General features: G+C 44.7%; 1 protein-coding gene across 6 annotated transcripts in view; it reads right to left on the reverse strand.

Moving 5' to 3' along the window:
- Nucleotides 1–2,486: 2,486 nt before the first annotated feature.
- Nucleotides 2,487–14,490, reverse strand: part of LOC115091272 (EF-hand calcium-binding domain-containing protein 12-like) — a 61,995-nt gene continuing 49,991 nt past the window's right edge. For 5 of the 6 annotated variants that reach the window (XM_029601425.1, XM_029601426.1, XM_029601424.1 and 2 more), the window contains 5 exons: nt 13,443–13,660; nt 10,979–11,192; nt 10,402–10,861; nt 9,065–9,187; nt 2,487–2,731 (listed from right to left, as the gene is read on the reverse strand). In XM_029601425.1, the coding sequence (XP_029457285.1) occupies nt 2,572–2,731; nt 9,065–9,187; nt 10,402–10,861; nt 10,979–11,192; nt 13,443–13,660 (1,175 nt within the window). In that variant the 3' untranslated portion in view covers nt 2,487–2,571. The remainder of the gene's footprint in view (nt 2,732–9,064; nt 9,188–10,401; nt 10,862–10,978; nt 11,193–13,442; nt 13,661–14,490) is intronic. The other variant, XM_029601429.1, reaches the window with a different exon arrangement.

Below are 14,490 nucleotides of genomic sequence, written 5' to 3' on the forward strand. Positions count from 1 at the left end.
AGATTAGCATCTATTCATTTTGTGAATAATAAATTGTGCTAAAATACAGACCATCCTAGGGGTTCATTAACTTCTCAGTACTGTACTTACAAGATTTCCCAGAAAAAGGGAAGAAAATAATAAACATTGAACTTTACAAATCAAGTGATGAAGACTCAAATTTATTTGCAGTGCAACACTTTCAAATTCAAACAAAAATGTTTTGGATGCCTTAATGGCTGACTTAAGTTGGCAATATGAAAAATTAAATGACATTTTATCTAATTGAGTTTCTATCTGCCACATCACTTGCAAGTATTAATTCATCTGACTTACATTAGCATTAAAATATAAGGAAGATTTAAATGGTTCAGATATTTCTGCAGAAATTGAAAATTTCAAGTATCAAGCTTTGTCAATATTTGCCATGAAAATAGCTACCTCATTCCATCTTTTGCTGATCCATGAATATTTTCATTAATACGGTAGTAGTAGTCCTCTGAGCACTTTGTTCCTCAGTGTTGGTTGCTGCCTTGCATATTCTTTTTCTGTGGTGCCCTCTCTCTGCTCCTGTGCCTCCCTGCCTCCTGCCCCTGCTTGGTCTGTTCTTGGCCCTGTGTTTATCCTGTTCTTCTCTCCTTGATCTTCTGGTTTTGACCTTAGCTTGGACTTGGACTTCCCTGGATTGCTGCGCACATCCAGGGGTGGATTCCCGATGACGACCGGCCCGGGGATTCGCCGCCCCGGCGGGCCCAGGGGATACCACATGGTCTGCCGAGCGCATCTCTGTCACAGCCACACTCGGCAGACCACGTGACTAGAGCGACCGGCCCACCGGGGGATGCCCGATCCCCCGACACGCCAATCCACCCCTGCCCACATCTGACCCCTGCCTGGATTTGTGGTCTGCTACCTGCCGCCCTTAGCCCATCTTCCGGATTATGCTGCCTGCTGCCTACCTCTACTCCCGGTGTGACTCTTGGATTCCGCTGTATTCAGACTGTCCTGATCTTCGCCTGGACTCTGACTTGTGCTCCTTGGACCATCCCTGGGACCCACCTAAGACCTGCCAGCCATCAGAACCCAAGGGCCCAACCTTTGGGGAAGACAGTTGGTAAAGGCGAAGCTCCTTTCTATCCCTCATCAGGATATGTCCACCTGCTGCAGTATGCCCTACTACAGCCCAAGGGTCCGTGAAAACTGACAAGCCACCCCTGGCCAAGGATTACTTCCTGGTTGGATGGATGGTGAGGGGAAAATTAAAAATGAGAGAAAAAAAAATAATGGGTTTGCAAATGAAAGCTCATGGAGCTGTAGCCCTAGCAAAAGCTTGTCTGACTGAGCTGGAAGAAGAAATTGTTACCCTTCCACCACCCTTAACCCTTTTCCCAAAAAGCTGCTGCTGTCACTAAGAAATCAGAAGAGCTGCAGCGCAGATGCATGCAGCACAATCCTATAATGGTTTTGACAATCCCTCCTTATCTTTCTGCCCAAACCTTCCTTTGCACTTACACCTACATCTATTTTCTGGTACAAGCAATTTCTTTCCCTCCTTCACCTCTCCAGGATTTTTCCCACTAATCTATTTTTCCCTTTTTCTTACTCCTCATTCCCCCTCTCCTCCCTCAGGCTGCTGCATTTGACTAAATGCATTCTTCTAGACTTCACAGGTCATTCCTTCTTTCTTTTCATTTAGCAGTGCTGGACTGGGCTTCATTTGTCTTCTTTAGCAATGCTAGGCTGCAACTCCTCGCCTTTGCCCAATAGCTCTTGGCTGTGGTCCTTCTCTCAGCAGCACTGATAATCCCAGACCACAATACAGCCTAGAACTTGCTGGAGATCCAAATCCATAAACCTCGTTAGATCTGACAAATTTCTATGTCTGGTCACTAACAGTCAAGCCCCACAATAAGAGTCATGTGAGCCTGTGGAGGCAGCAACTTTTTAGACCTGTATTGCAGATTTTCAGAAATTTTCTACTTTTGCTGGAAACTCCTACATTAAATTTACTCTCAGATATTCACATAGCAGAGGTGCCAGCACAATGTAAAACCTGGCCAGCTCCATCCTCTTGAAGCCCTTGTCTGTGAGCTGAGGAGTAAGAAACACTAAGGAAATGTCAGTTCTACCCAGACTGATCTAAGGTTTCCTTCCCGTGAGCAGCTTTTAAGCTTCATTCTGGGTAGAACTGACATTTCCTTAGTGTTTCTTACTCCTCAGCTCACAGACAAGGGGCTTCAAGAGGATGGAGCATTCACGCGAACCAGGATTGCTTTCAGGGCCCAGCATCCTTATGCACATCTAGCCCTTGAAATTAAATGCAGTGGTTGTCTTGTACTCTTCATCCTGAGTTCCCTGCTCAGTACTTGCAAAGGTGATGTTGATAATAAAACAAGTGGATCACCTTTAATAACTGCAGTGATTACATAAAACATTTGTTTTAGGGCTGAAACCCCTGAAGAATTCAATACTTTCCCTCCCCCTGCCCCCCCCCCCCCCCTCCCTTGCAAATACTAATAACTCTGAGTTCAATGTCTACAGAAGTCCCTGGTCAGGGCTTGGCGAGCTGCATCTGTCCATGCAGTTGTTGGGTTAAAGAAAGGACTTTGGTTCCACATAGCTGAAAAGACATTCTTCTGGCCTCAACTTCTCATTTGGGAGATAAAGTCGCAGTTTATCCAACATCGATCCTGGCCAAAATGCATTTGACGATGGAGAGAAGAACAGGTGAGCATATCGACTTCTCAAATTTCTAGGGGATGAAAAAGAACACATCTATTATGAATGAGTCTAGGCAAAACTGGGCAGAGCTTTTAACTTAAGTTTCCATCATGCCTGTGCCAAGGAGGAAGGTGGAAGTAGGAAGGTGGTTAAGATGCTGTTCAGTAAGCCTTTATGTTTATCAAGGGAATTGGTGTGCGTTGCTATAGTATTACTAATATATAAACAGGATGAATAAATTGATTAAATATATTGTTTAAATATATTGTGGTATCATGTAACATGCTAGAGCATTGTCAAACATGACATCTCATAACTCACAGCACATTTACCAAACGTTCTCTTTAGTGTTTGAGTCTTTGTCTTTTTTAATTAAAAGACAAAAAAAGACTGGAACACTAAAGAGAATGTTTGGTAAATGATTATAACAGTGCTCAGTTATAAGAGCGTTGTCATATTTGCCTATGCTATATCACATTGTATCATACCACAATATATTTAAATAATAGATTTAATCAATTGATCCATCCTATTTACATATGTTAAAAATTGTTCTTACCTGATAATTTTCTTTCCTTGAGTTCTGCTAGACCAGTCCATTACACTTGGGATTCTCCCCATGCCTCAGCTGTCGGAGACAGAGGGCACACTCTCTAGATGATGTCATTTTTGGTCATAAAGGGGAAGTAGCTGCAGGCTCATGCCAGCAACCCTCTGTCAAACACCACCGGATATGGACCCCCAACTTACCCCTTTTATCTATGAAGAAAACCCTTCTTTTTTTTGTCCCTTGAGGTTCTTCCCCTCTTGAAGGAGGGCAAAGAGGAAAGCAAGAAAAGAGGAAGAGAAAGCAAGGGAGCCATATTACTTCAGGCATCTCTACTTATGGCCTCTGTATTCCAGGCTGGACCTTGGACCAGTCTAGTAGGACTCAAGGAAAGAAAATTATCAGGCAAGAACAATTTTACCTTCCTTTTCGCCTAATAGACCAGTCCATTATATTTGGGAGACACAAAAGTTTCCCCTAGGCTGAGTGAAAGTCAGGGCTGCCCACATCCAAATGCCATGACCTCCTCCACCTGTACATCCAGCCTGCTGAGCTTGGAAAAGGAGTGCAGGAATGACCAGGTGGCAGACCTGCAGATCTCACCTAGGGAGACCAATTTCTGCCTAGGATGCTGATTCAATCCTTGTAGAGTGAGCGCAGAGCATCCCCAGTGCTTGACTACTATTAAGTATGTAGGCTGAGATGATCAAATCTTTGACCCACCTCGCTAATGTAGCCTTGGAAGCTGCATCTCCCTTTTGTAATCCCACCCAAACAACATGAAAAGCCTATCAGATTTCCTGAATGGGTTCATCACATTCAAGTATATTAAGACAGCCCAACATATGTCCAGGAGGTGCAGTCTTTTGCCCGTACCTTTATAGTCCTTTCTTCAAAAGGCTGGTAATGACACTATCTGATTCAGATAAAAGGAAGACACCCTGGGGTCACTTTCTGTCAAATCTTCCAGCATAGCGCCAAGGATCCTCAGGGCTGTCCGCACACTGGTAATGAGGGCCAATAGCGCCTCTTTCTGAAACGGTCTTAGAATGGAGGAGCTCTCTTCCTGCGACAAGCACTGTTCTTCCTCCTGTGAGCTTGGGGGGGGGGGAACATTAGGCTCTGACATATCCACTAACCTGTCCTCTCTTTTGAATCTGGTGTGGCTGTAAGAAGGTAATGCTTTGAGAGTGAGGGCTCCTTGTAGGTGCATAGGGGGCCCCCACGCCCGCCCTCCATCGACTCTTGACCAGGGGAACTTAAACCAACACTACAGCCAGGCTTCTACGTAGTGCAGAAAGTCTGGTGCATTACTAGTACAAATTCCAGGGGAAAACCCATAGGTGCAGTTCCACTGAGCCCCTTGCAGAATCAAGCCAAAGGCATTTGCCTGTCTGCCACCTTTCTCAAGGATCCCCCCTTCTGCTTGGGATGCAATTTGGCCTGGCTGTCCAGGAGGCAGCAGCTTCTCCTCCCTCTGAGTCCCAGGTGGTAAAGCTGCTGCCAGCCCAGCCCCCTCCCGCAGCTCATCCCCTACATGGAGGAGCACCTCCTTGGGCTTATCTGCGATGGCAGGCCTAAGTCCTCCATCACATGCTTGACAAAAAACCTGGCCATGCTAGGGACCCTTTTAGCTTAGCAGTACACACACCTGTTGCCCCAGAGTATTTTCCCAGCTTGTTCTCTCTTTTTTTTTTTTTTTTTACAAGCCTATCTGCTTTGTTGCCACGACTCCCACAGCTCTGTTAACTCAAAGCACAGTGTGCCTCACCTGTTACTGGGCTTCTTCCCCCAGCAAGTCCCCCAGTTATTCACTCCTCCAAGGACTGCTGCACTGCTCTTGCATGACCGCATCCAGCCTGTGGCTCTGCTGTTTCACTGTCGCCATGTACTGTCTCTCTTTTTTTTTTTTTTAACTTTATGTCTCCAGTATGACCCGGGAGTCACAGAGGCCGAGCCACAGCACAAAAGGCACCAGAGAGGAGGGAGCAGAGAGAGAGAGAGACAGAGTCAAGAAAGGGAACCCGAGGTCCCACTCTAAGGGAATAATTCCTCTAATAGGGCCAGGTACTTCAGGATCCTCTACTCCCTAGGGAATCAGAGATCCACACCTAGGTGCCTTCCACCAGGGCTCTTCTTGGGAGGCTGCTCCAATGGGGAAAGGCAATCCCAAGGAACCGCTGCCCCAGGAGATCTAATCTCAACCAAGCCAGGACCGCATTCAGTCTCTAGGATAATGTCCATCTACACTTGTCCATAGCTGCAGGAGACAGAGACTACTGGCAAAGACTTGCAGCCACAACCCCTTTATGACCATGAATGAGATCATCAAGGGGATGTGCCCTATGACTTCCACAGCTGATCTGGAAGAATCCCAAGTGTAATGGACTGGTCTAGCAGGTGAAAGGAATATTATAGTGTGTTATGCGGATTGGATTGTTTTGTACATAAGAACATAAGAAAATGCCATACTGGGTCAGACCAAGGGTCCATCAAGCCCAGCATCCCGTTTCCAACAGTGGCCAATCCAGGCCATAAGAACCTGGCAAGTACCCAAAAACAAAGTCTATTTCATGTTACCATTGCTAATGTCAGTGTCTATTCTCTAAGTGAACTTAATAGCAGGTAATGGACTTCTCCTCCAAGAACTTATCCAATCCTTTTTTAAACACAGCTATACTAACTGCACTAACCACATCCTCTGGTAACAAATTCCAGAGTTTAATTGTGCATTGAGTAAAAAAGAACTTTCTCCGATTAGTTTTAAATGTGCCCCACTCTAACTTCATGGAGTGCCCCCTAGTCTTTCTACTATCCGAAAGAGTAAATAACCGATTCACATCTACCCGTTCTAGACCTCTCATGATTTTAAACACCTCTATCATATCCCCCCTCAGTCGTCTCTTCTCCAAGCTGAAAAGTCCTAACCGCTTTAGTCTTTCCTCGTAGGGAAGTTGTTCCATTCCCCTTATCATTTTGGTAGCCCTTCTCTGTACCTTCTCCATCGCAATTATATCTTTTTTGAGATGCGGCGACCAGAATTGTACACAGTATTCAAGGTGCGGTCTCACCATGGAGCGATACAGAGGCATTATGACATTTTCCGTTTTATTCACCATTCCCTTTCTAATAATTCCCAACATTCTGTTTGCTTTTTTAACTGCCGCAGCACACTGAACCGACGATTTCAATGTGTTATCCACTAGTTCAAGCAGGGCGAGCCTGTCTTGCCCTGCGAACATAACTGTAGTCAAGAGAGCGAAAAGGAAGGGCGGGATATTAGGTTAAGGGGACAGGAAAGGGGGGGAGGCGACGTTAAGGAGACAGTAGCCAATGGGGGGAGTAGAATTCAAATAGGAGGCATAGATTGGTGGATAGGGGGAGAAAAGGAAAGAAGGGGGGGGGGAATAACTGCCAGTCGGTGAGGAACGAATGAGGGAACAGGTTGAGGCTTGCCCACCCTCCCACCCGGTATAGTAGAAGGTGTGTTTTCAGTAGAATGTTGTATTTGTCGCAGTGGCGGTAAACCCGAGCCTCAAATGTTGTTTATTGCATTGTGTTGTTAAAGTTTACAAAGGGGGGGGAATCTTGTGCAGTGCAGGGGGGGCTGCTGCACGAGATTGCCAAAGAGCAAGAGGGGGGCCGATGCTCGGAGGCTTTACAGGGGGATGCTCTACCACTGGAAACGGTGGGGGGCGCTGTTGGACTGTTTACAGGGGAATGCTCTACCACTGGAAACGGTGGGGGGCGCTGTTGGACTGTTACCCGAATGGGGGGGGGGGGATTGTTATATATTGTATTATAAGTACTTGGCGAGGCTCGGGTCGGTTAATAAACTGCGGCCTTTATTACTCCAAAGAAAGTGTGGTGTGATTTGTGGGAAAGTTGTGAAACAAAAGGGGGTAATGAGGGGGGAAAGGAATGAGGGAATCTTGCATCTATCAGTTATGACACCTAGATCTCTTTCTTGGGTTGTAGCACCTAATATGGAACCCAACATTGTGTAATTATAGCATGGGTTATTTTTCCCTATATGCATCACCTTGCACTTATCCACATTAAATTTCATCTGCCATTTGGATGCCCAATTTTCCAGTCTCACAAGGTCTTCCTGCAATTTATCACAATCTGCTTGTGATTTAACTACTCTGAACAATTTTGTGTCATCTGCAAATTTGATTATCTCACTCGTCGTATTTCTTTCCAGATCATTTATAAATATATTGAAAAGTAAGGTTCCCAATACAGATCCCTGAGGCACTCCACTGTCCACTCCCTTCCACTCCCTTCCACTGAGAAAATTGTCCATTTAATCCTACTCTCTGTTTCTTGTCTTTTAGCCAGTTTGCAATCCATGAAAGGACATCGCCACCTCTCCCATGACTTTTTACTTTTCCTAGAAGCCTCTCATGAGGAACTTTGTCAAATGCCTTCTGAAAATCCAAGTACACTATGTCTACCGGTTCACCTTTATCCACATGTTTATTAACTCCTTCAAAAAAGTGAAGCAGATTTGTGAGGCAAGACTTGCCCTGGGTAAAACCATGCTGACTTTGTTCCATTAAACCATGTCTTTCTATATGTTCTATGATTTTGATGTTTAGAACACTTTCCACTATTTTTCCAGGCACTGAAGTCAGGCTAACCGGTCTGTAGTTTCCCAGTTTTGCTATATTATTTTATTACTTATGTATTAAAACTGCCATGAGAATAGAAAGTTATTATTGCATTGTATTAGTAATAAAATAACTGGAAAGGTAAACTCCATGGAGCACATAATTTCCAAAGGGATTCTGTTATTTACAAGGAAAGAAATGCACTGATCATTTACCTCTGTTACTGACCCTCCCCCAAATAATTTTTTGAGAGTGATGTGTTTAAGGAATATAGGTCTAAAGTTATCTGGCTAACCTGGCCGGATGTACCTGATATTTGGCTATGTTAGCTGGATAACTCTATCCCTCCCAGGCATGCCCGTGAAACACCCTTTTTTTATCCAGATAAATTAAGAAACATAAGAAAATGCCATACTGGGACAGGCAAAGGGTCCAATCAAGCCAGATAACTACTTAAACCACTTATCTGGCTATAATTTAGCCAGATAAGTAGCTTAATAAGCCATGTTTGCTGTTTAGATGTTCTTTTGTACACTGCCCCGAACTATTTGGAGGTGCGGGTAATAAATACTTTTAAATAAATAAATAGATAAATAAATAAACAGCTTTTGAATATTGACCTCTATAGTGTCCTTGGTTGTGGGCTTTATCAGATAACTAAGACTAAAAAGAGCCATATTGGGTATGACCAATGGTCCATCATGGCCAATTCAGGTCAATATCAAGTACTACTTTCACCTGTTCACAAAAAAGCCTTGGCCCAGGCTCTGCACATCTAAATTTAGGCACAAGCAAGTACCTGATAATAAAAGAACAGTAAGCACTGCTTTAGCACTACTGGGTAGCATTACGTGACCTGCATACATCAATACGTAAGAATATTATGTCACCTCAGCTCGGAGAAGGAATCAGTTACAGATCACCAGTACTCAATATAGGGAAGGAATTGCTTACAGAGCCTGGTTCTCTGTTCCATTTAAAAGAACAGCTGCTCTGTAAACCGGCAGGGTTCACACAAAAGGTCCTACACCCCCAAGTGGGCCCACATTTCTCTCTTTACAGCATGAGAAAAATGCAGATAATTGTACATTTGCACAGCTCTGGAATTTGGCAGACCAGAGTCCGATTCCGCTGGAAAATCAGACAGCAGTACTGAAAACCTGCGAAGAGAAGTGAAAAGTGACACAAGCTTTATACTGACTTGAGCATCTGCTCGTAGTCCTCAAATGTGATCCAAGAGTCCAGCGCCTGATGCTTCCTCTGAGGCTCCCCTCGCAGCTTCTCCTTCACGCAGTTAACATATTCTCTCGAAGGGTATGGCAAGCTGCAGATGAAAACACACCATTACTGGCAAACGGGCCGATACAGTACAGTGCGCTCCTGCGGAGCATTTGCATTTTGCAGGCGTTATTAGTTTCGGGGGGGGGGGGGGTTGGACGTGCGTTTTTGACGCGCTAGCTTTACCCCTTATACAGTAAGGGGTAATAGCGCGTCGAAAAAGTGCGCCCAACCCCCCCGAAACTAATAGCGCCTGCAACATGCAAATGCATGTTGATGGGCCTATTAGTTATTCCCGTGCGATACAGAAAGTAAAATGTGCAGCCAATCCGCACATTTTACTTTAAGAAATTAACGCCTGCTCAAAGGCTGGTGTTAATTTCTGCCGGCACCGGGAAAGTGCACAGAAAAGCAGAAAAAACTGCTTTTCTGTGCACCCTCCGACTTAATATCATAGCGATATTAAGTTGGAGGCCCCAAAATTTAAAAAAAATTTAAAAAAAAATTTTTAATGTTCTCGCGGGTCAGAAGACAGACGCTCAATTATGCCGGGGTCCGTTTTCTGAACCTGTAGCTGTCAGCGGGTCTGAGAACCGACGCCGGAAAAATTGAGCTAGTGTCCCTAGCGCCTCTTTTTACCGCGGGCCCTCATTAGCATTTTCTTCCCCCCTGAATCGCACGCATAGGAGCGTGGCCTTTGCCCGCTCTCCTGCGATTTTTACTGAATCGGCCTGAAAGGCAGGTGGTTTCTGTTGCACTGAGAACTACCTTGAGGGTATGTAGTGCAGATTTTTTTATCATGTTGTTATGGCTTTTTCATTTTACAATATAATGGATAAATCAGTGCTGCATTTTATAGAGCTCTAAGCGTTGGCAGTGCAGCATCCCCTTATGGCTTACTCTTAAGTCTTCTTTGACTTGGTCTGTGAGCCCTTGGGGGAAAGGAACTTTTCAACTTTCAAGGCTATTCAGCCAGGAATCTGGGAACCTGTAGGGGTCTATGAAAGGGTTTGGTTGGTTTTTTTTTGGGGGGGGGGGGGGGGGGCTGCCAAATCTAACAAAAAATAATGAAAAATAAAACCGAAATATACAGGTATAATAGTTTAACTAATTTATATACATGAGGTACAATTGTGCCGAGGAATTTTTTCAACAGGGGAGACAGTTTTAGAAGCAAAGCTTGAGAATTCTTGGCAGTACGCTGTGTGTCTGTGTGCTGTGACAGTGTTTATAGACATAATAAATGCTGATAACATAAACCTGGATTTTTTCTTGGAGGTACCGCCACTTTTCTTATAGGTGAGAAACGATCTCCCTTCCACTGTAAATTGGCCCGAAGGTAATGTGACCCCAGCCTGACCGCTCTTCAGGAACTCAGAAGGTAAGAAAGGAGACCCAGGCTGTCTGAGCTTCAGCGAGCGTTCACGCAACCCACGCAGTCCAGTGGCGGTCATCCTGCCAGAGAGCGAAGGAGTCCCAGTTTCCCTGGACCTCTGCCATTCAGTGTCGCCTAACAGATGCAGCCCAGCAGCTGCCGTCTTGCTGAAGGGTGCAGAAAGGGCCCCAGGCTGCCTGCTCTTTAGCAGCTGCTTGTAAGTACTTGACGGAGGCAGCCTAGCACTTGTGAACTTGCCGGAGGCTGAGAAAGGGCCCCTTGCCCGCTTGGTCTTTCGCAGTCGCTTAGGATCATACAGCAGATTGTCTCCAGGAAACAAAAGAGCTATTGGGGGGGGGGGGGACAAAAAAACACAACAGATGACGCAAAGTAATACAGGATATCGGTCTTGCGCTGGCATTTTAACTTCTAGTTTCTTCTCTCCTCCCTTGGTCTTTCTACCTTTTTGCAGCAGCTCCTCTGACAGGGAAACGTCGTACTGCTGACAGAGATGCAACACATTCAAGTAGTCCAAGAAGCACTTTTTCCTGAAGTTATTCACTGCCTCCCTGGTATCACCGCCCAGAGTCGAGGGCATGCAGTTTTTATCGATGGCTGCGATCCCTGTCTGCATCATCTGGCACTTCTCCAACGACTCCAGTAATGGAGCGGTACTCTTAAGGGAGAAAGCAGACAGAAAGTAGGCTGGCATCTGATAAGCAATGTGTCCTAGAGAAGAAGCAGCATTTCCACCTAGAGCTCAAGGTGCCTTGCAGTTACCGCAATTACAATCTCATTTATATCCCACCCTTTTCAAAACATAACATCAGCATTAAATACATCAGTATATAATAAAGCACATTCTTCTATATCTCCAGAATATAAGATAAGGCACTGTCCCAAGAGAACCCTCCCCATCCTAGCCCAGGCCTCCATCTCTCACAAAGGGCCTGGGACTACCACTAAATACCATCCAAGTCAAAAACTAAAAGGCTCTGTTGTACAAGCAGCAACATCCAAACCATAAACAGATCCTCAAATCTCCTAATGCCCACATGGCTCTCTCCTGACCCTGCTGGGGGTGTTCTCTTACTGCTATTGCACTGTTTCCCCCTGGGGGCCCACTATTGCTATTTAGCAAACTTTTTACTCATAGCCTCATTTTGAGGAGAGTAACAGCATAATAATACAATCAGAAATCAATAAAAACCATAACAATACTCAAAAGTAGAATTACAATAATATACTTAAATAAAACTGAACAAGGCAGATCAAGTTCCTCATGCCCATAATGAGCTAGTTGCCAGCCCAAACCAAAATATGAACACACATTTTAATTAACTACACTGAAGACTATCATAAACACGATTAAAATAAATATAAATCATAAATCAAGGCCCAAATGCTTGCTCAAAGAGCCACATCTTCAAAGAGTGAATAAGCCACATAATCAGTCACCAAATGGCATGATGAAGGCTGTGGAAAGGCACAGAAAAATGCTTGATTCCTAGTACAACATAGCCAGAACTTAATAAGAGAGGGCAGTTCCAAGAGAAAGTTGTCTTGAGACCATATCACCAAAGAGGTGATTTGGGGATTAAGGAACAAGCCACTCCTGGATATAAAATCAAATCTAGACCATGTAAGGGATTGATAGTAAGGCACAAAACTTTAAACCACACTCTGAACCTCACAGGAAGCCAATGTAAAGCTTGCAAAATTGGCTCAATGTGATCCTTAATTGAATAGGCCAATCAGCATTCGAGCCACAGAATTCTAGACTTGCTGCAGGGTCCTGAAAGACCTTAAGTACAGTGCGTTGGAATCGGGGCCAGTGCAAGGGTATTAGGCGCTCTAGGCAAACCTTCTGCCTTGGTCCCGCCCCCCCCCCCCCCCCCAGGCGACCTCCTATTGGTATGCACCGGCCCTGACTGCAATGATCCAAGAAAGACATTACTGCAGCATGAATGAAAACGGGCAGATGTTCCTGCAAAAAATAAGGTCTCAGCTGCCAAAGAACAAAAAGATAGCAATAAGCATTCTTCACCTCATTAGAAGTTTGCATATGAAGCTCTAATAGTCTCTATGCGAATCTCCAGATTATAGACCTCCTGACAACACACATCCATTTATGGTTAGAGTAAAGAGGTCTGGCTGAGGAGCTGAAAGCTCTGTCTTTCCAGAATTTAGAGGCATTGGTTTGTCACCATCCACTTCGAGACAACAGACAAGCAGGAGTCTAATATTAGACACTGACTCCTCCATTGAAGAAAACAACTAAATGTCAGCAAAAAGGTGGGATTGTAAACCAAATGCTCCTAAAGGCTTCTGATATAAATTAAACTATAAAAGGGAAAGAATTGCCCCACTGCATAACTCTGTAAGAAATATGTTCTTGGTGCTGGTATCTTCCCACAAGAAACAAATTAAACCACCTTGGAGCCCTGCTTCAATCAGGGCGACTTAACAAAATGTGGTGGCCCACTTTATTAAAAATGACAGACAGGTCTAAATACCAGACATGAGGTAGTCCCCAAGTCCATAGCCTGCAATAAATCATCAAATAGGGCAACAAGAACTGTTTGTGTCCAGTATTCCTTTCTGAACCCCAACAGTTTCTTGTCCAAGAATTTGATGATATCCAAAAAATCCTGGATTTGAGCTAAAACAGCTTTCTTTATTATCTGTGTCTCTTGGGAGGAGGGGAGTGTTGCTGCTATCAGACTGTGCCTCTCAAGGCATTCCCTGCTACCTCTTTGCTGGAGAAAAGGCACTGGACTTCTAAGTGAAACCGGCAAAGGTTCCTTTATGAGCTCAGTATCGGTGAGCTTTCATTAGCTGGATCTCCTCTCCTGCCCCAAAGCTATGGTTTGCAGCCACACTGAGAAGCAGGACCTGAACAGAACGCATACGGCTCTTATTGCACCTTTGCCTTTCTTCGTCTCTCTCGATATGTATTCCCAAACGCTTCCATGTCTTCATAGGTTAATAGCCTGCTTTTGTCTAGGCTGACAGGAGGAACGTCTAAGAATGAAGATACACTGAGAGAACTTCCACTGCTCTGCCTTTCGAGGGTCAGAGGGCCAGCAGGATCATCCGGAGTCTTTGCTTGGACATCCATGACCAGAAGACTGTCCTCTTCTTCTTAAGATTTAAAAAAAAAAAAAAAAAAAAATCATATGTCTTGCAATAAAAAATCTGAGAAGACACACAAGCAAGTTTTGAAGAAGTGCAGACACAATAACAGTTTTATTGCATAAAAACTATCAGCAGAGAAAGCCTTGCAGGTCCTTCTAATCTGCCCATTTTCCCCATTGACAGCCCCTAGTTGATCTCTGTTTTATGTTCACTTTCTCCTCTCTTTGGGGCCGATGTAATAAGACCCGCGGCAAAACAGGCACTCATTATGAAGGCGGGTTTTGATCACTGCGTGCGACTGAAGCTGCCGCTTCCATGCGATGTAAAAAAAAAATTATGCAAATGATTTGTGCGCAGAAATCCACGCACCTATCGAAAAATGCGCGTACCTAAGCGTGGAACAGGGCCTATATAATAAGCAGCTGAATCCGCGCTCAAAACCCGCACCAATAATCCGCACAAATAAGCGAGTGAGTAAGCGAACAGGTCTCCCTATTAAGTGAAAGTATGAACCTGGAAAGTATTTTTAAGATTTCAAATAACTGTGCTGCAGAAAACATGGCAAATATTTTCATGGATGCTAATTTACAACAATCTTGCCGCTCTTCTGGCCATGTATCTGTCCGCCCAGGGAAGCGCCTACTTCGGATGCCATGAAAAACACTTTGCTAAGCTGGCCACTCTGAAGCCGAGATAGGCACTTATCAGGCCGCTCATGCTCTTCTGTTCGTGGCAGAAAAATCTCTATGATAGGGCGCCCAGAAAGGCACCTAGCTTACCTTGCCATTTGGGTGCTGAGCTAGGCGCTTAGTTGCTCGCAAATCTGCATGATCGGG

This window comes from Rhinatrema bivittatum, chromosome 4 (genome assembly GCF_901001135.1).
Source record: "Rhinatrema bivittatum chromosome 4, aRhiBiv1.1, whole genome shotgun sequence".
In the NCBI taxonomy this organism is placed as follows: domain Eukaryota; kingdom Metazoa; phylum Chordata; class Amphibia; order Gymnophiona; family Rhinatrematidae; genus Rhinatrema; species Rhinatrema bivittatum.